This window comes from Coturnix japonica, chromosome 24 (genome assembly GCF_054131305.1).
Source record: "Coturnix japonica strain WE chromosome 24, WE-NBRP24, whole genome shotgun sequence".
In the NCBI taxonomy this organism is placed as follows: domain Eukaryota; kingdom Metazoa; phylum Chordata; class Aves; order Galliformes; family Phasianidae; genus Coturnix; species Coturnix japonica.
The window spans coordinates 9,533,233-9,551,493 of NC_140686.1; the positions used below are offsets into that span (position 1 = coordinate 9,533,233).

At 54.2% G+C, this 18,261-nt stretch overlaps 1 protein-coding gene across 6 annotated transcripts in view; it reads left to right on the top strand.

Moving 5' to 3' along the window:
- Positions 1-181: 181 nt before the first annotated feature.
- The window catches only part of KANSL1 (KAT8 regulatory NSL complex subunit 1), a 54,928-nt gene continuing 36,848 nt past the window's right edge, over positions 182-18,261 (top strand). Inside the window, exons 1-3 of one of the 6 annotated variants that reach the window (XM_085523559.1) lie at positions 182-202; positions 687-785; positions 14,384-15,770. In XM_085523559.1, the coding sequence (XP_085379685.1) occupies positions 14,467-15,770 (1,304 nt within the window). In that variant the 5' untranslated portion in view covers positions 182-202; positions 687-785; positions 14,384-14,466. The other 5 variants (XM_085523560.1, XM_015885770.3, XM_085523561.1 and 2 more) reach the window with 5 other exon arrangements.

The window sequence follows — 18,261 nt, forward strand, 5'->3', positions numbered from 1 at the left end:
CTCCGGGCGGGGGCGCCCTCGGGGGTCCCGGCCCCGCAGCGGGGGGCGAGTGGCGGCCCCGCATCAATCACCGCCCGGCCCCGCCCCCTCGGCGCTGATTGACGCGGCGCGGACCAATGGGACGGGCGCATGCCCCGCTGTCGGCCAATGGGGACGGGGGAGGGCGGAAGGTCCCCACTTCAAGGCTGGTTGAGCGGCGCAGGTAGGTGCGGGCGAGGCGCTGCCGGTGCGGGGCGGCCCGGCCGGGATGGGGGGGGTCGGGGTGATGCGGGACACGGGGGGTGCGGGGGGGTCCGGCCTCGTCCCGCCTCGTCCCGCAACTTGGGCTGCGTGTTGCGGGCCGCGGCTGGGAGGGAGAACGTGGAACGGGGGGGGGGGGCGGGACAGGAGGGGCCGTAGGGCGCGGGGTGGGCTCAGCGCTGCGGGGGGGGCTCGGTGCGGGGCGGGGGGTCCGTCCGACAGGGCCTGAATTGCGGCCACGGGGAGCGAGGGCACATCCCGGGCCTGGGGGGGGCGGACGGATGGACGGCGGGGCGTGAAGGAGGCCCGGGGCTGCGACGGTCCCCCCGCATCGCACCGCACCGCAACAGCTCGGGCCCCGCTGCGCCCTCGGGACGGGCCTGGGCTGCGGGGTCGGTGCGGGGCCAACGGTCCCTTCCGCTGAGCGCGGCCGCTTCTCCCCGCAGCTCCCGGATCATCTCCCGGCTCCTCCCGGCCGCGCTTTGTCGGTAACTTGAAGAGCGGTGACCGCCCGGACCATGGGCCCCGCCGACATGGGCTGCCAGGTACGGCTCGATCCGCGCGGGGTCGGGGGGGCGCTCAGGGCCGACAGCGGAACCTGCCCCCAACGCCGTGTGCCCCAACGCCGGCTGCCCTCAATGCCTTGTGCCCCAACGCCGGCTGCCCCCAATGCCGGCTGTGCCGTCCGGGCTCCGGGCCGCTTCCCGTCGTGGCTCGACACGGCCGACATCCCCATCCCGGCTCCTTATGGAGCGCCGTGATTCGGAGCCGGAGGTGCCGGGCTGGGTCCGGCCCGTGTGGGCGGCGCTGGCAGCGCGTGGGCGATTCCCGGTGTCACCTCCGTGTTGGGGCAGCACCCGGGGCTGTGGGGCCAGGAAAAGGCCGATCCGTGCCGCTTCCTCGTGCCCTGCATCCTCACATCATCACCTGCTCACTCACATCACCTGCTCACTCACATCACCTGCTCACTCACTTTACCTGCTCACACCGCCGGCTCCTCGTTGGGTTTACACCACTTGGCTCCTCCTGCCTCCATCCTGCTGTGTGTTGCTGATAATACCCGCAGCTCTGTGTGCCCCCGTCGGGTGGCTCTGGTGGGTTTGGTTTCCTCCCGTGGATGCTGAGGGCCTTAAAGTGGGTTTTCTTGCATGGCTGGGTCTATTCACCTCTCTGTGCCTCTGCAAAGCGACCGCGGTGCTGCTGGGGCTGGAATGGGAAGGCAGAAGGATTTCCTGATGCTGCTTTGAAGTCACCTGTTGGCTCAGCAGTGTTGTTATAGGGTAAGAGCTGTGTCCCAAGCAGTCGAGTAACGTGAACCTGAGTGAAACCCAAAGGGATGGAAGAGCATCATAAACCTGCAAGGCAAAGCAGCCTGACTTCAGGGTGATGACGAAGGGCTGAATGTAGAGAAGTTCTTTTGCTGTGGGTGAAACAGAAATCATTTCTCTGTCCTTTCACGCTGATATTAGACAAACCTGCTGTGGTATCTGAGCTCCATTGGCTGACACAACACTGGAGGCTCTTAGTGCGTGTGTATAAAGTAACTGTGGGTTGTTGTGTGGGCCTTGGGAATAAAGAAGCCTGTAAGTTTAGGAGGTTATGGCTGAACTTCTCCCAGGTTCCTGTGGCTCCTGTTCATAGGAAGCCAGCAAGGGGCTCCTCTGGGATCAGTCCTCGCTTTCACAGTGAGCTGTTGGCCAAGCAGGGCTCAGCACATGGCTGCATGGAGTTTGATGGCGATGCTGTGTGCCCCGTGAGCTGTGTGTGTTAGTCACAGCATAGATCTGAGTAGCAAAGCATTGGGGCTGCTCCCCCCAGCACTGCAGGTGGGGAATGGGGTGCAGGAGGGTGACTGCAGTGCCAGAGGAGCTGGAGAACATCTCTGTGCTGTTGGCTGAGGCTGCTCAGTGCTTCTGCTTGGAGGCACTGCAGAGGGTCTGGTTGACCTTCATTTCTTTGAGCTCTTTCTGTTCCTGTGTCAGCAGCGTTGAGCCTTTGACCAGTGAGTGTTCAACCACTTCTATGTCCTGTGCTCCTGGTGTGTGCTCAGACTCGGGCACCTAATCCTGCTGTTGAAGTCTGCGGGTCTTTTTCATCAGAGAAGAAAGCTCCATTGTAGCTTGTAAGTTTTCACACAGCTCTTTACCTGCAGCTCCAGAGAGAGGAAGGGGGGGTTTCTGGGTGCACAGTGCTGTGTCTGCTTGCTCCTTCACCTCTCGCAATGGTGGGAGAGCTGCAAACCCTGCCCTGCTGTGTTCCCCTCGCTGCCTTTCTCCAGCAGCTGAGCCTTGCAATGGGAAACATCCTCAATAAGGAGAGCACGGAGGGGTCTGACTCTTCCCGCTGGTGATATCTGACATTTCCCTGCATGGCTGAGGGTTTGAAGGCAGGTGGATTGGGCTCAGGCTTGTGAAGCACCCAGGGCTCAAAGACCTGTTGGTGCAAGGCAATTCCATGGAGGGATCCTGGGAGGCCTAAATGTGGGTTGGGGGTTTCCTTGCTCAGGATAAAGGGATGTACATGAAGAACTTCAAGTGGAAGGGAGAGGGGCTGAGCTGGTTCCTCCTGTCCCAGTCCTTTGTGCAGCACACACTGTGTTTGCTGGGAATTGAGGTTCCAAACTCACCCTTTCTAGTTCTTCTGATTGATTTTTGTACATGAAAACTCCCAGATGGATTTGTCTGTAGCACAGCAATGCTGGATGTCACTCCTCAGTGGGAACACAAAGATGAGTACTGAGATGTGCAAGCATTGTCCCCAAACTCACCCTGCATCTCCTGGCTTTATGAGGTGTGGGCTCCTCATGGTTAATGCAAGATCACTTTTCCCTTGATATAAAGCATTCACAATGGAAGGGCAGCAGCTTCTATGAAGCACAGTCACCTTACTGAAAGATAAGACAAATAACATCATGATAAAATTCAGTCTCTGAGGCAGTATATTGTACATTGCACAAAGCATTGTGGTTTCCATAACTTGCAACCTACTGCTTTAGCAGGAGGGTTGGACCTGGTGATCTCTAGATGTCCCTTCCAGCCCCCCATGCCCTTAATTTCTGCCATCATAGCGTTTCCTAAGCAAACATCCAAGAAAAGTGATGGGACCTGAGGTTTCTCTTGCACCTCTTGTGCAGTTTGACGTCTGTGTTTTGAGTGGATCTAAGCCAGCACGATGATATTGTTGGCAATGGAATGGGGATGTAAGTGATAAGGGGTTACAACTAGAGGTGTAAGTGGATGCTTTGCCATCTGTGAGCCCATAAAACCTGGCTGTTTGGTCCCCAGATGAACTAAGTACTGAAATTTGGGGCTCTTTTTTGGGAGTACTCAGCGTGCTGTTCATCTTTGGAAACTGCTTCATCGTGTTCCTTAAATGGGTAAAAACAGAGCTTCCCATCAGGGCTTTAGGTTAGGATTTCTGTGCAGCACACATGGGGCTCCTGCAGTATCTTGGCAGGATGAAACCAAGGTCTTTGTCAGGGACTTAGTGGTGAGGTTAGTTTCCTTCGCCATATAGTCCTACATCCCCATGGGAACCATAGAAATACATTTGCACACACCATAGAAATGGAGTTGCAATGGTAGTTGATTCAAAATGCCGTACTGCCGTGTCAAGAGCAGCACATGTCCCTTGCTTTCATAACAGAATAAATCAATTCTCCCCCAGCACGAGCAGCAATAGAAATACGACCTCGAGAGGCAGCTCTGCCCTATGGGGGAGACTCCAATGGGAGAACAAACAACGCACGTCGTCCCTGCAATTATGAGCGTCTGCATCCAATGACTCAACTGCAATCGTTAATGTGGTTTTCCAGCAAGTCATGTTACTTCTTACACGGCTCAGTCAGCTCTTCTAGTGAGCAGCACGTTCACATCCTGCTTGTTTCAGGCATGTTAAAACAGCCATTGACCTAAAGCAGACCTGGAGCTCAGGAGCTGTCAGTGGGACAGGAAGGTCCCTGAGCTCGGTGCTAATTACCTGCATGTGGCTCTGTTTAAAGGCTTTGCTCTTTTTTTTCTGCCCTTTCTGGCAAGCGTTTGCAGAATAATCACCAGCTGGGAAGTTCTGTCTGTCATAGCTTTACATTTGTTACTGTGACTGGACACTTTACCTAATGCTGAGGAGGGGTATGAGGAAGAGCAATGAACACAGCAAAGGTCTCTTGTCGCAGCTTGTCTGGTTTAAAGCTAAATATAGATGAGTGTATGATGAGTCTTGGATCTTCTGAAGCTGCAGTAGCCGCTGATGTTTGAGATTATTGCTTTTAGTTACAGTATCTGGTGAAGCCATGAACCAGGATGTGGCAGAAATGCAGTTGTATCCAGCAGCAGTAACAGTAGGGGGCTCTTGTTGCTGTGTCTCTTTGTGGCCACCGCTCTCCTGACGTTTACCAAACTGGTCTCAAGTCTTTGTGTGCTCAGAGGTCTCCCTTGATGTATATTTGTTAGTGGATGTGTTGTTGTCTATAAGCAGTTCTGTGTTTGCAGCAAGTACATAAAGCAGAGAGAGATTGTACCTGCCTTAGGAATGCAAGGAATAGTGAGGGTTAATAGGAAGAAGCAATGAATGTGTGAGCATGGGGAAAAGAAAGCAACCATCAGCTACAAGTTTGTAGCAGTTACTGCATGTAGAGCTCTATGGCTCCTGTGCTCTGCGGTGCTTTGGAGGAGAGGAGATCTTCAGAGAGGGTTAAAGTCAATGCTGTAAAACACTGCAGGCATTGCTGAGATGTTCAGAGCACTGTTTGAGGGGCTGGTGGCTGCTCTGCTGGTGGAACATTGGGGCTGTCAGCCAAAAGCCTGTGGGGATGGTGTCAGCTGGGACACCACGTGGGGTGTAGGTCTATGCTGAGAGCTGGGGGACACGACGCAGCACTATTTTTGAATGGAAAATGAAAACTGGAAGGGCTATAAAAAGATCCGTGGCAGGGGCCAGAGCTGTATTGCTGCACAGGAATTTTTTGCTACATCATCTTCAGGTCAGTGTAGCTGATGAAAGCTGCCTGTCCTGCAAGGAAATCCAGATCTGTAGCAGACTGTCAGGCTGGAGATCTCTGCTCCTGGTTTAATTTCCTTGGTTAGCAGGAGTCTGCAATGCAGCATGAGTAAAAGAGGAGAAACTTTATTGCACAGGAATATTTTGAACTTCTCCCACATGTGATTGCCAAAGCCTTTCCTTCCCTCTTCTGATATGTGGCTGCACGTGCTACTTACTCTTCAGTTGAACTGAACTCTAAGTAGACTTAAAATCGGGGGTGTTTGTGCCCTTGGAGGGTTCGGTGTCCTGATGGTGAAACAGAAACTGCACAGTTCACCACGTGGCAGTTCTGCAACGGTGCTTGTGTAGGGTGTGATCTGCTCCTGTGCTGCCTGCGGGGCTGCTGATAACACACGGACTCAAACAAGATATCCAGGCTAATTCCTTAAGGTTCTGTGTGGAACTGATGAGACAGGAGAGCTGTCTAGGAAGGGAGGACGGCGAGGGATGGATCAGAGTGAGGCATAAGAACAGGCACAGCCCTCTGCTGTCCCAAGCTGGGCTGTTTTCCTTGGGTATGTGCAAAGCTTTGAGGGTTTGTGTTGCCAGGAGGCAGCATCTGGCTGCTCTTCCCATTGCTCAGTGCTGGAATTTGAAGCAAAAGGAGCAACAAAACCCAGTCAGGATGTGCAGCCTAAGGCAGGTCTGGCTGCAGCCCAGCCCGGTGCTGGCCCAGCTGCTGTGGAACCCACTCATGTCTCTTAATGCCGCCGTTGAGCTGCACAGGGTTCAGTTCGTGCTTTACCTGAAGGTCAAAGCGGAGCGAGGCCCGGCGCCGTGTGGTGGATGCGGGGCTCACACAGGCCTCAAGGCCGCATTGCTGCGCCTGGCCGCTCCGTGCAGCCCCAGCTGCGTGCTGAGTGCGGTGCAGGCAGCATTGCGGGATGGAGCTGTGAGCGTTCCATGCGTTCGGAGCGCGATAATTACAATTAATATTACAATTAACAACTTAATGCCCGCAATCCCGCAGCGCGGCCTACACTTCCAATCAAGCCCCGCGTTGCGCATGCGCGCTGCACCCAGCACGGCGTGCTCGAGCGCCCCCATAGCGCCTCACAGCGCCCCCTGTTGGCGGGCGGAGCGCACGGCACGGCAGCCCCGCGCGGTGCGGACAATGGTGGCCGCGCCCCGCCCCGTCCCGCAGCGCAGCGCCCCCTCCCGCCCCGCATTGACTCGCCGTTTCCCCCCCGGCTGCGGGCGGTGCAATGCGCGCTGTGGCCGCTGGGGGCGCTGCGGTGCGCGCTGCCTCCTCCCCCCCCCCTCCCTCCAGCTCCCTCCCTCCCTCCGTGCATTCTCCGGTTGAAGGGAGGGGGAGGGCAGAGAAAGCGCCCGGCCGCCATTTTCCGAAGCCGCACCGCCGCCGCCGCGCTCTCCCGGAGCTGGGGGGGGGGGGAAAGGAAAGGAAGCACCGCATCTCCCGCACCAGCTCGGAGCCGGGTCCGCCCCGCAGCCGGTCCGGAGCGCCCCGAGCCGGGGGTGGGGGGGCCGTGTCTCGTGTCCCCCCCCACCCCCCCCACGCCCCGCAGCGGCGGCGCCGCCGGTTCCCGGCTCGGAGCTCGACCCGCCGCTCTGCTCCCGCACCGAGACAGCGGGCCCAGCCCATCCCCCCGCCGACAGCACCGACCCCACAGCGGGTGGGCGGGGGGGGCGCCGGGGCCGGCGGGGTTTGCGTGAGGGCTGCGGCACCGCACCGCCCCCCCCCACCCCCACCTCCTTCTCCTCCTCGTTTATCCTCCGGTTACCGCCAGCTTTGCAAACTGCGCCCATTTTGCGCGGGGTCGGCCCGCTCCCGCCGCCCGTCACGTGGTAAGTCCCGCGCCGCTGCCCCGCGCCTCCCCCGCCGCTGCCCCTTTGTTCGCTCCGCCGCGCCCCGCCGACACCCAACGCCCCCGCCCCAACTTCACCCCCCCAACCCCATATCGCTCCGAGCCCCGCACGGTGCCGGGCGCCGCCGGCGGGTAAAGTGCGCGGGGGTCACGGCGGGGGAGGGGGGGGGGGGCGGCGGGAGGGTGGGGACGTGGGGGGTGCGGGGAGGGGGGGGGGTGTGCTCACGTGGTGCTAAGGGGGTTTGGGGGGTGGTGGTTGTGGGGGGGGGCTCAGGGGGGGTCCGGGGGGTGGGGGGGGGTGGAAGAAGTTTGTAAAAGTAAACAGAAAAAAAAAAAAGGGGGGGGGGGGGGGAGAAGAGGAGCCATTGCATAACGCGGAGCAATTGCAACACGCGCCGTGCGGGACATTATGGGGGGGGGGGGCGCCGGGGGGGTCCGGTGCTGACATTGTCCGCTCCGGGCTCACAATGGCGAATTGCTGCGGGTTCGGGGCTCGGCCGCGCTTTTCTATTTACTTTCCGGCTCTTTGCCCCCCCCTTCACCCTCCCTGTTTTTATTATGATCTTTTTTTTTTCCCCTTGAACGCCGCTCTCCGGTAATTCCTCCCCCCCCCCCCCCCCCCCGTTGGCTCGGGGCGGCTCCGTGCGCGGCTGTTTACTTCCATCACGGGATCGGCATCGCCGGCTGCGCGATCCCGAGCGGGTCCGTCCTGCGGGGCCCAAACCCACGGCACACAGCCACGTTCCCCCCGCAGAGCCCTATTTCCAACACCCCCCCTTTATTCCCCCCACCCACCCACCCCCTATAGCCGGTGCTGTGCTCTCTGCCCCCCTCCCCGTTAATCCCGTTTGCGTACAGGTGGAGCGCAGAGCGGGGCTCGCAGCGCCTGTTATGTAAAAACGCACTTGAATGACAAAACTGTAGTTTTCCACGGAGCCGGGCAGGACGTGGGAGGAACTGCAGGGCTGTGCGGTGCTCCCAGCCGGGCCGTGCGGGGCTGGGTTACATCAAACCCCCCCTTCGGACCCTCCGAGTTGGGGCACGACGCTGCTGCTTTCTGCCCTATCCCTTGAAACCACGTTTATCCTTTTTATAGCCTTTGTTTTCGCTCCCGGTTCTCTTTGCTTCGGTGTCTCCTCCTCCTCCTTCATCCTCCTTTAATTCGGCCTTTAATTGAGGAGGCTGAGGATGGAGCTTTGGGCTCACTGTGAGGTTTTGGCGCGTTGGAGCTGCTGTGCGTTGGGTTTAATGGGGAGATGTGCAGGAGCAGTGAATGGTGTTAGAGCCCGTTTGTAACCACTGAGCAATGGGGATGACTTGTGTTCCCCCTCACGGCTGCAGATGACCACATAGATGGGGCTGAGTCCTTTTCTGGGCTTCTTTATTATTGTGTTTATTAAAGGCTGAGTTAGAGACCCATGGAGCTCAGCTGGGAACCTGACATCACCAAAACCCAGAGCGCAGGATGGGGGGGGGATTATGGGGGGGGAACCGAGCAGCTCTGTGACCAAAGTCACTTCCTTTTGCCCTGTTTCTAACTGTTATTTCTGAACACAACTGCCATTATCTCATGGAGGCTCCGAACAAAGAATGGCTCTGGAGTTTGGGCACTCCACCCTCCTCCTGCTCAGCCTCCCGGGGGCTCTTCCAGGCAGGGTGTAGGACCCAGCACATGGAGATAAGGCTGAGGGCTGCCAAGGAGAAGGGTGAAGGCTGGGCTCTGCGGGGCTCAGAACACACATAGTGTATTAATAGTGGTTTGTAGCTTTGTTTTCCTGATGGCTTCTGAGTTGGTTGAGGTATAAATGGGGGGGTCCAGGTGGGTTGTGTGGCAGTGGGATGGTATAAGGTGGGACTTGTGTGCTCGGAGCATTGCAGTCCTGCTGCTCAGCATTGGGCAGCCTGGGCAGCAGGTGAGCCGAGCAGCACCGATTCTGCTGCAGCGTTTTGTAACTCCCACAGCTTTGCTCTAAACTTCCAGGAACACAAAGCCTGTCTGCAAGGAGAAACAGAAATCATATCGAATCGCCGCATGGTTTTTCCCACCATGCAAGGAGAGGATGCAGCATAACAAATAGCTTACAGGGCATGGAGGCTTTCTGCTGCTTCTCATCTGGGCTGTCACACTGTGAGCCCTTGCTGCAGTAAACATCAATGCCATTAAACCCCGTGACTTCCTCAGCCCTGGTTCAGGTGTGGGTAAATCCACAAGCCTTGGGATACAGGCACCTCGTTTCCCTTGTTGCTGATGGCTGCTCGCCTCTTGTTTTGAGGTGCAGAGGGATGGTGGGATGAGCTGTGCTCGTGGCCATAAGGACTTAGTTCTAGGGGTGGCTGTCCAAGCACTGTTTGGGTTTTGGGGTGGAATGGTGCAATTTAGCTGATGGGATGGAGAGGATAAATGCACCTAAAGGGAGGAAAGCAGAGCTGCATGCAGCGTGGGCAGGCCGTAGTGCTGGGTTGTGCTCAGGCTTCTGCTGCAAACTTTTCAGAGCAGAAAGATATTGAACTGTTAAAATGAGAAAAGTTGAATCACCATCTCAAGCATTCAGAGCTTGTCGGTTGCTTTTTATCACCTCGGAGATTGGAGCAGAAGGACCTTAAAGCAGTGGATAGACCTAAAGCTCTATCCAAGCTCACAGTCTCCTCTTTAAGATCTTTCTGACTTCCTGTTAAGGGCTGCAGTGATGGGAGGAGCTGTGCAGGCTGCCTTGCCCTCAATGAGAAGCAGCAGACGCTTGGGGCTGTAGTTGTGCCCCATAGGAAGGATCCTGTGCTGTGTGACAGCAGCATTTCCATCAGGAGCTTCATAGCATCTTGGTTTCACTGCTGCATTGTGGTCCTTGCGCCCTGAGATCTGGGCAGCAATGAAAGCTGAGATCTGCAGAGAAGCATCGCATAGAAGTCCATCTGAAATGAGATATTTGTGGAGGGTTGGGCTGATGGAGCACATGGAGCTGCTCAGAGCATGGTACTGATCCTGCTCCTGCAGGGTTGGAACCCAGCAGTGATGCTGTTTGCTCAGCATGGCCATCAAATTTGGATCAAAACACTGGCTTGCTTTGGAGTGAAGGTGCCCAGCAAAGCACCCAGCGAATGGCAGGGCGTCTTGAAAACCAAGAGGCAATTCTGGTGTGTGTTGTATTTTTGCTCTCAGAGTTCAGGTTTTCATATTTCCTGGGCACTTTGCCCAGATTACACGAAAGAAAAACAAAATCTCCCTGATAGCGGCTGAGGGGGGAGACCCAGATTTCATAATTAAAGCTTGGTTCTCTTTTGTCTTTGGGAGCTCTATGTCACACCGCTGCTTTTGCAGACATCCATTCTTTTCCTACACCGTGCTGCTGTTTGTTTGACTCTAGCAGGCGACTTTGCAGCCGGTGTTTTATCTCCAGGTGCTTTATTTACCTGCTGAAGCCGTTCCTGCTTGGGATTATTTGACTTTCCAGGCTTCTGATTGGGGAGATGACAGCCAGCCTTGCTTTGTGGCTTTTGTTTTGCTTTCTTTATGACATCAGGTGGATAAAAGCCCTTTTTTTGGGGGCCTCCAATTATGCAATCGATAGAATTATTTCTATCCAGTAATAATGCATCATTAGAGGAAGGAACTTTGGGTTACTTTTAGAAAGACCCCCCCTCCCCAGCTTCTGTGGGTCAGCAATGGGAAAGCAGCAGCTCCTGGTCCAGTCTGAAGGGTTTCTAATTGGAAATAAGGACTGCAGAAGAGGATGGAAGGTGTGGATCTCATAGATGCAGGTTTGAGATGCAGGAGATGTTTCTGAGGCCTGGGGTGTCAGCTTGGGTTGAGTCCCTGCCTTCCTCTGGGCTTAGATGGTGCCTTCTGGTGTCACAATAAGGTGTAAAGGGGTTTTATTCCCTTTCTTTCTCCCCATTCCTGGCACAAGGTGTAGGATAAGGGGGTGTTGCTGAGTGGCTTTGGATGGGGATGTTGGGAACTCTGTGGGAGAGCAGTCCCAGCACTGATGGAACCAGGCTGGAATTTCACATACGGGCGTCAGGAGGTTGAAACTGGATGGGGAATTCAGTTGTACAGAAATACAGGGAATACAGCTCCAGGGTGGGCTGTGCAGAAGTTGTGCCTTATACCAGCACAGGTGCCTGGTCCTTCCTCATGAAACTCATTGAACTACAACTTCCCATGTGTTCTCTGGGCCTGCATCCCAAGGGGCTGCACACCATCGTCTGCTTGGAAAGCTGGTTCTTCTTTTAGGGCTTAGTTCTAAAACCGAGTTCCAGAAGCAGATGCTCTCAAGGTCATTGTGCCAAAGGAGGGCTGTTATGGGGCAGTGTGACTGTGTGAGGACCAGCCCTCCTCCTAAACAGCCCAGCATTGACTCTGTGCTTTGCTGTGCTTGCAAAGGATGGTGGTGGGAAACACAGCATTGATGGAGGTGATGTGGATCTGTGGGTAAACAACTGTCCAAGGGCTCTACACCCTCCGTTGCTGGAGCCTTTCATCTCCCCTTGGTTAATTAATGCTGACTGCTTTGGCAGTGCTTTGGTTTTTAAATGAATAATAATAATAATACAATAAAAACTAAGGGATGCACTGGTGGATATGGGGATGTTGCTGTGAGCTCCAGCTGCCCCATTACTGGGGGGTGTCTGCAGTGGGATTTCTTCTGCTGTAGGTCTCACATTGGTCCCAATGGTCACCTCTGGGGTGGGGGGTGCAGGGAAGGGGACCTGCAGGGTGGGCTCACCAGACCTGCTGGAGTCCCAGGGCAGACAGAAGGTTCAGAACATACAGGTTGTTCTTAGAATAGAACTCAGAACTCTTGGAACCCCCTCTGGGTTCCGCAGGCTGTGTCCACACCAATGACCCTTTCTCTGTTCCGTGCTCACCTCACCACCTCCCCTCAGTCCTCAATGGAAGTTCCTGCTGCTTTGAATGGGGGCCTTAATAGCAAACACCTCTCTATGCTGATGTGCTTACCCCCAAAGCCAGGTCCCAACTGATGGTTAGTATTTCTTCCAAGGGGCTGCTGGCAATTCAAACAGTTTCCAAGGACTTAAAGAAAACGAACATACACGCAGTGCCTTTTGGAGGTCATCTTTAAGCTACCAGAACAAAGGGGAGACTTTCCAGGCTTCGGAATTAGAAATGCTATCCACAAAACAACGGATGGAGGGAGGGTTGCTCTGGGTTGGTGGGAGGGTTTTCTTTTTAGAGCAGTTTGTTGGCCCGGAGGAAGAGGCAGCATGAAAGTTTTGCTTCCGTTTTCTTACTTCTCTTAATTGCAGCTGAAGTCGATGAGCTCCAGATTTGCTTTTCAGACTCATTGATGAAGGTGTGCAGGTGAGAAGGGCTGTGCAGCAGCCAGGGGCTGTTGTGCTATTTAGCTGTGGGTGTTCCCTAAGCTGCTCTGTATCTTGCCGTGTCATGGTGGCAAAGAGCACTGATCCAGGACCTCCCCTTGGAGGGCAGAGCAATGTGGAAGTGACACTCCCAGTGTGTGTGTGTGCTTTGGTTGGACACTGAAGTGAGGAAGTCCTTTATTCTGCTGCTCTTTTTTTCCCCCCTCCTGTCCCCAGGGCGTTTTAGCTACAAGTGGAAAGTTCCCTGCAGGTTCCTCTTTGCTTTCTGCTCTAAAGAGTTATGGCTGTTCTTTATTTATGGGCCCAAATGATGATGTGAAAACTTATTTTCAGTGCAGTGCCTATTAAATTTGTAAGGTATGCAGTGTTCTTGTTCAGAGAGGGCAAGGTGCGTTGATTACAAAGTAGGCAAGGTTCTGTTGGAAGGGACTTCAAGGCCTCAACCACACCTGGCATCTCTGTGCTGCTCTTATAGAAGCTTCAGATCTTTGTTTATGAGTTATAAGTCTATCTTTTCTCCCCCATCTTCTTTACCTGTATCATGTATCTGTGAGCTGGGCTGCTGGGGGGGAAGGGGTCTGAGATGTGGACCTGGTGAGCATTAGAGGTGTAGCTGAAAGGGATTCAATCTCTGCTGGGAGGTAGAGCCCAGGTTTGTGTTGGGTTTTGTCTTGAGTTGCTCAGATCTGACTTGAAAGCAACATTCAGTTCCCTGTTGCAGGAGGATGATGCACATCCACTGAGGCCCAAGAGGAGTAGGATGGAGAGGGCAGAGAAGCAGACAGGAATGGGATTTAAATGTGGTTCTGTTGACTGGATTAGGTACCTGCCCTACCTCCTTATGCAGCTGAATGAGGCCCAAACCAAACAGACTTGCTAAGTTTTGCTCCTTCACCATCTTTAAACTTCAGATAGTCCTCACCTGTCCTATAAAGCGCTGTGTTAATTCGGTCATTGGGGTGCGTTAATGAGCAGCTACAACAAGCTTATGCAAATATATGTAAAGTTAGAGGACTGGCGTATCGGGCAAGGCATCGGTGCAATTCCTTACTGTTAAATTGACATTGGAATCGCATGTGGAAGTACTGCTCAACTTCTGCAGCTCAAGGAGAGCGAAGTGAGTGCTGCACTGATAGAAAAGCCTGTCCTGTGGGTGATGTGAATGCTGTTAGAGCTAAAACAAAGAGACATTCCAGGGCTGGCACTCCTTGGTGATAAAGAAAGTAGGTAAATGACCAGGAACTCACCATCTAGGGCAAGAAAGTTGCAGTATTTATGTGAATGAAGTGTCTTTGGTTGTTTTTCGTAACTGATTTCATCCATCTGAGTGAGGTCAGTGCCTTTGTGTTATGGTCAGTGCAGAACTGCCCTGTCATGGTGCGAGTTAATCTTTATCCGTCTTTTTTGAAAGAGAAACAGCAGCCAACACTGGAAATCACCCGGCCTGCTCGGAAATGAACTGCTGGGAAAGCAGGCTTGGTGCACACCGGGAGCTGACTGCCCTGAAATCCAAGGCTTCCTTCAGTGGCATTGCCAGCGGATGGTGGAGTTGTGGGGTTTCTTCAGCCTTTAGGAGCTGGAGCAGATGGAGATTTGTTCCCCTCGAGGCCTTTCTCTTACATGATTCTCCTTTGTCACTTCTACTTGGGTTGGCTGTAGGAGGGAAGGGTGTTTTACAGATGGAACTGGAGCTGGGCTGTGGTACCAGGGGTGGAACCGTTCCTAAAGGCCTGGAAGGATGCGGGCCTGCTTGGGGATCTGGGGGAACCTTGAGACCAGCCCACCTGGTGCCACTTCTGTCTTCACCTGCCTAATGGCTCTGCTCACTGCACGGGGAGGATGCGCTGCACACATTGATGTATCTCGCTGCTGTTGCCTTGCTTATCGTGGTGCCTCTGAGTGCACGGCTTAACTTTCTCTTTCTCCATCCCTTTCTGCAGGCTGTCCTCGGGAGAGGCAGTGGGAGGCAGTGGAGCTGGCCTCGGCACCGGGAGAGGCTGGACTTCCCGTCTCTCTGTGCTGAATGGCTGCGATGGCGCCCGCTCTCACTGACGCAGCAGCTGAAGCTCACCACATCCGATTCAAGCTGGCTCCCCCGTCCTCCACCTTGTCACCTGGCAGTGCCGAGAGCAACGGCAACGCCAACAACATCCTCCTGGCTGCCAACGGCACCAAAAGGAAAGCCATCGCTCCGGAGGATCCCAGTTTAGATTTCCGAAACAGCCCCACGAAGGAAGAGCTGGGCAAGCTGCAGCCACTAGTGGCCTCTTATCTCTGCTCGGATGTAACATCTGTCTCTTCAAAAGAGCCTCTGAAGCTGCAAGGAGTCTTCAACAAGCAGACAGTCCTTAAATCTCACTCTCTGTTATCTCAGTCCTTCTTGAAAACGAGTGATCTGTTGGGGAGGCAACCGGTGTTGGAATTTACTTTGGAGAATCTGAAAACAATGAGTGCTAACAGCCAGCCACCTCTCCCGCAAGCACCTGTGAACGGCTTGGCCAAGAAATTGGCCAAAAGCACCAATTCAGACCATGAAAACTCTAGTGCTCTGAACGGTGGGAAGTGTGCTTCTCCTGCTGCCGCCCTCCAGGGCGTTGACTATAATGCAGGAGGTTCTGAATTGGGGGACTTGAAGGCCGGGTTGACCAATTGCACTCTTCCACACAGAAGCCTTGATGCGGAACGCACGACTCCTTTTAGCAATAATAGCACTGCAAACAAATCTTCCCTTAATTCCACGGAGCAGCAGCAGGTGCTGGAGGGGGGCAGCGGAGAGACCAGGTTGCCCGGGGTTGGCGGTCACTCGGACTTTGGGAGCAGTAGGTTGGAGGAGCAGAAACCTTCTCTGTCCGCCGGCCATCACAGCACCCTCGACTCGGAGATGAGGACGAGGGCTTTGCTGCGACGGCAGGCGGACATCGAGAACCGTGCTCGGAGGCTGCAGAAACGTTTGCAGGTGGTGCAGGCGAAGCAGGTGGAGAGACACATCCAGCAGCAGTTGGGCGGCTTCTTGGAGAAAACTCTGAGCAAGCTTCCAACTTTGGACCCTGTGAGGCATCGCAGCCAGCTGATGTTGACCAGAAAAGCAGAAGCAGCTTTGAGGAAAGCTGCGAGCGAGACAGTTACTTCAGAAGGTCTCAGTAGCTTCTTGAAGAGCGATTCGATATCGGAAGAACTGGAGAGATTCACGGCCAGTGGCATGGCCAACTTGAGATCCAGCGAGCAGGCGTTTGACTCGGATGTCACTGACAGCAGCTCAGGAGGAGAGTCTGACGTCGAGGAGGAGGAACTGACCAAAGCAGATCCAGAGCAGCCCCACGTACCGCTGTGAGTAGCAGTCGTGCTTTGATTCCTTCTGGCAGGGTGAGCTGAGAGGTGGCAGGTAGAGAACATGGGTGTTACAGGACGTGTTTGGATGGGCTTGGATCGAAGCAGGAAGGGTTAAGACTGGCGTGCTGTGACTGGTGGCCTGTTTCCTAGTTCAGCTCTGAAGATGTTCTTCATGCCCCCAGAGCAGTCCTGGACGTGCTGTTGAGCAGCAGACCCAAAGTACTGTAAGCAGTTGTGTCTGGTTGCTTGCTTGTGCATTGGACCTGTCCTGAAACATTTCTCTTTTCGCAATGGGAACCTCTGTTGCAAACCAAGGCAGAGTTCTGTTTTATGTTTTGTTCAGCTGCCTCTGCAAGGGTTTGGTCTGAGTGCTGGTAGAAGAGTGTGACCTCTGAGATGAAGGAAGAGGTTACTGCTGGGAATCTTCTTGTTTGTGAGTGGCATTAAATGGTGACAGCAGCCTAATGTGGTGTTAACTGGATGCTGTTTGCATAAGTATTAGCTGTGAGTTTGTGTGTGGAGGAGGAAAATCATCATCAAGGGGGGAGGCCTGGACAGGTCAAAGAACGGGAGAAATTCTTCTTCCAAAGAAAAGCATTTTTCCCCAGGAGAGCTTATTGCAGCCCTTAGGGCAGGTCTCTGTTAAGGCCGTGCCCTGTGTTTGGACTGTGTGATATGCTGCTTGCAGATGTGCTCTGTGCTGAGCTCAGCCTGTGGCTGCTGCTGACTGAAACCTCTGCAGCCCAAGCAGTCCTCAATGGAACAAGGACCTTATTGGCACCCCCACCCTATTGGGGGTTTGCTCAGATCCCTATGGATGCATTTTGATACCTGTTGTCCAAAGTGATGCTCCTGCTTGGTCTGTACTGCCATGAATTCTACTGAGTGAGGTGGGTGGATGCAATGTGTGCTCTGTGACTTGAGCATCCCCCCAAAGACCCCCTGGTGTGGATGGATGCTGATAAACACGATGCATGTTACAGCTCTCAGATACTGAATTCTAGCTAAACTTCGTGCTCTGGGATGTTAGCACAGGGTGGATTTCAGTATGGATTGAGCACGTGTGGTGCTGGTTGGATGTAGGGGCACTGTGCCCTCGTGCTGTTAGAGATGAGTTCAGTGGTGTTACTCCTGTTTGTAATGCCTGCAGACTGTTGGGATTAGCAGCAAAACGGAGCTGATTACTATTGCAGTGACTGGAGGCAGCATTCAGCAGAGTTTTGTGTCCAAGATAATATTAAATTTCCTATATTATGAGTTCGTGTGTTGTCTAGCAATGTGAAATTTCCTTGCCACTCATCTTAATCCCAAGTTGAAGTGCGGTATTCAGCGACACGATGCGTGAAATCCTTTGCTGACTTCTCTGCCCTCTGTGTTAGTCATGCCTGTACGTTCCCCAGCCCTCTTTAAAAGCCAAAGATTTTAAAGCCAATGCAGAGCTCTCCTTGTGTTGTGTGCGGTGTCAGATGTGCTGTGTGTGTGTGCTGCCATCCAGGGCAGGCCCACCAACCCTGGTTTAAGCTTGATGCCTGTGGGTGTTTAGTGATTTCTCTTTGCAGCATTGACTGTCCTGTTACACGAGTGCTTTGACGTTGGGTCTTGTGAGCTCTGGTGCTGGTGAGGCTCAGTGCATATTTGTGCTTGTGACTGGAACTCCTGAAGTCAGCCCTAGGAGCTGCTGCATCCCAGCACATCTAAATAGCTGCCTTCTCCAAGCAGTTGTATGAGGCAGGAAGGGGAAAGGCTGACTTTTCCACTGGGAAGCTGCCTTGGGCAGCTCCTTGGATCTACAGAAGCATTGTTCCACGTTTGTGTGAGCAAAGAAAGCCAAGCCTTGTTGCAGGGTTGCTCCAATACGGCTGGATTTTGCAGCTAGCTGAATTTCCTTAGTCGAGGGAAGCCTTTTTTTGTTACCGTGTTTATTCATAATCCCAATAGCAGACAGTATATCTTGATGGGGCCTAAAATCTTCTGTCTCATCCCTTGGTTCTGTTGCTGGCTGCTCCTTCCTTCCCCCCAGGAAACTCCTTGCAGGCTTGGAGCTCCATGGGCAGAGCAGTGCTGTGAGTGCTGCCCTGCAGCCCGCTTGCAATAAGTGACTGCATTGCCCGTGGGATCCGAGTAGAAGCATGCAAAAGAAACAAAGACCTGTTTACATCAAGCTCAGATAAGGGCTGACCTTTGAGTTTTTCTGGCACGGCGGCATTCCAGAAACAGCATCTGGTCAAGGACAGACGTGAAGTATTTGCCCTGCTGTGTCCTGCCTGCACAACTCGGGATGTCCTTCTGGAGCTCTCCCAGGGCCTGGGAAGGTGCAGGTAACCAGGCCATGGTGTGATGCATAAACAAAGCAGGGAGGTATTTGTTACACCTTTTTTGGGAAGCCCTGCCAGCCCTGGGCTTGGTTTAATAAGGCGCTCTGGAGTCTCACACATAAAGAAAGGGCGTGCAGGTTGGGTTGCTTCACGGTGCATTGGCACTAAGGTGG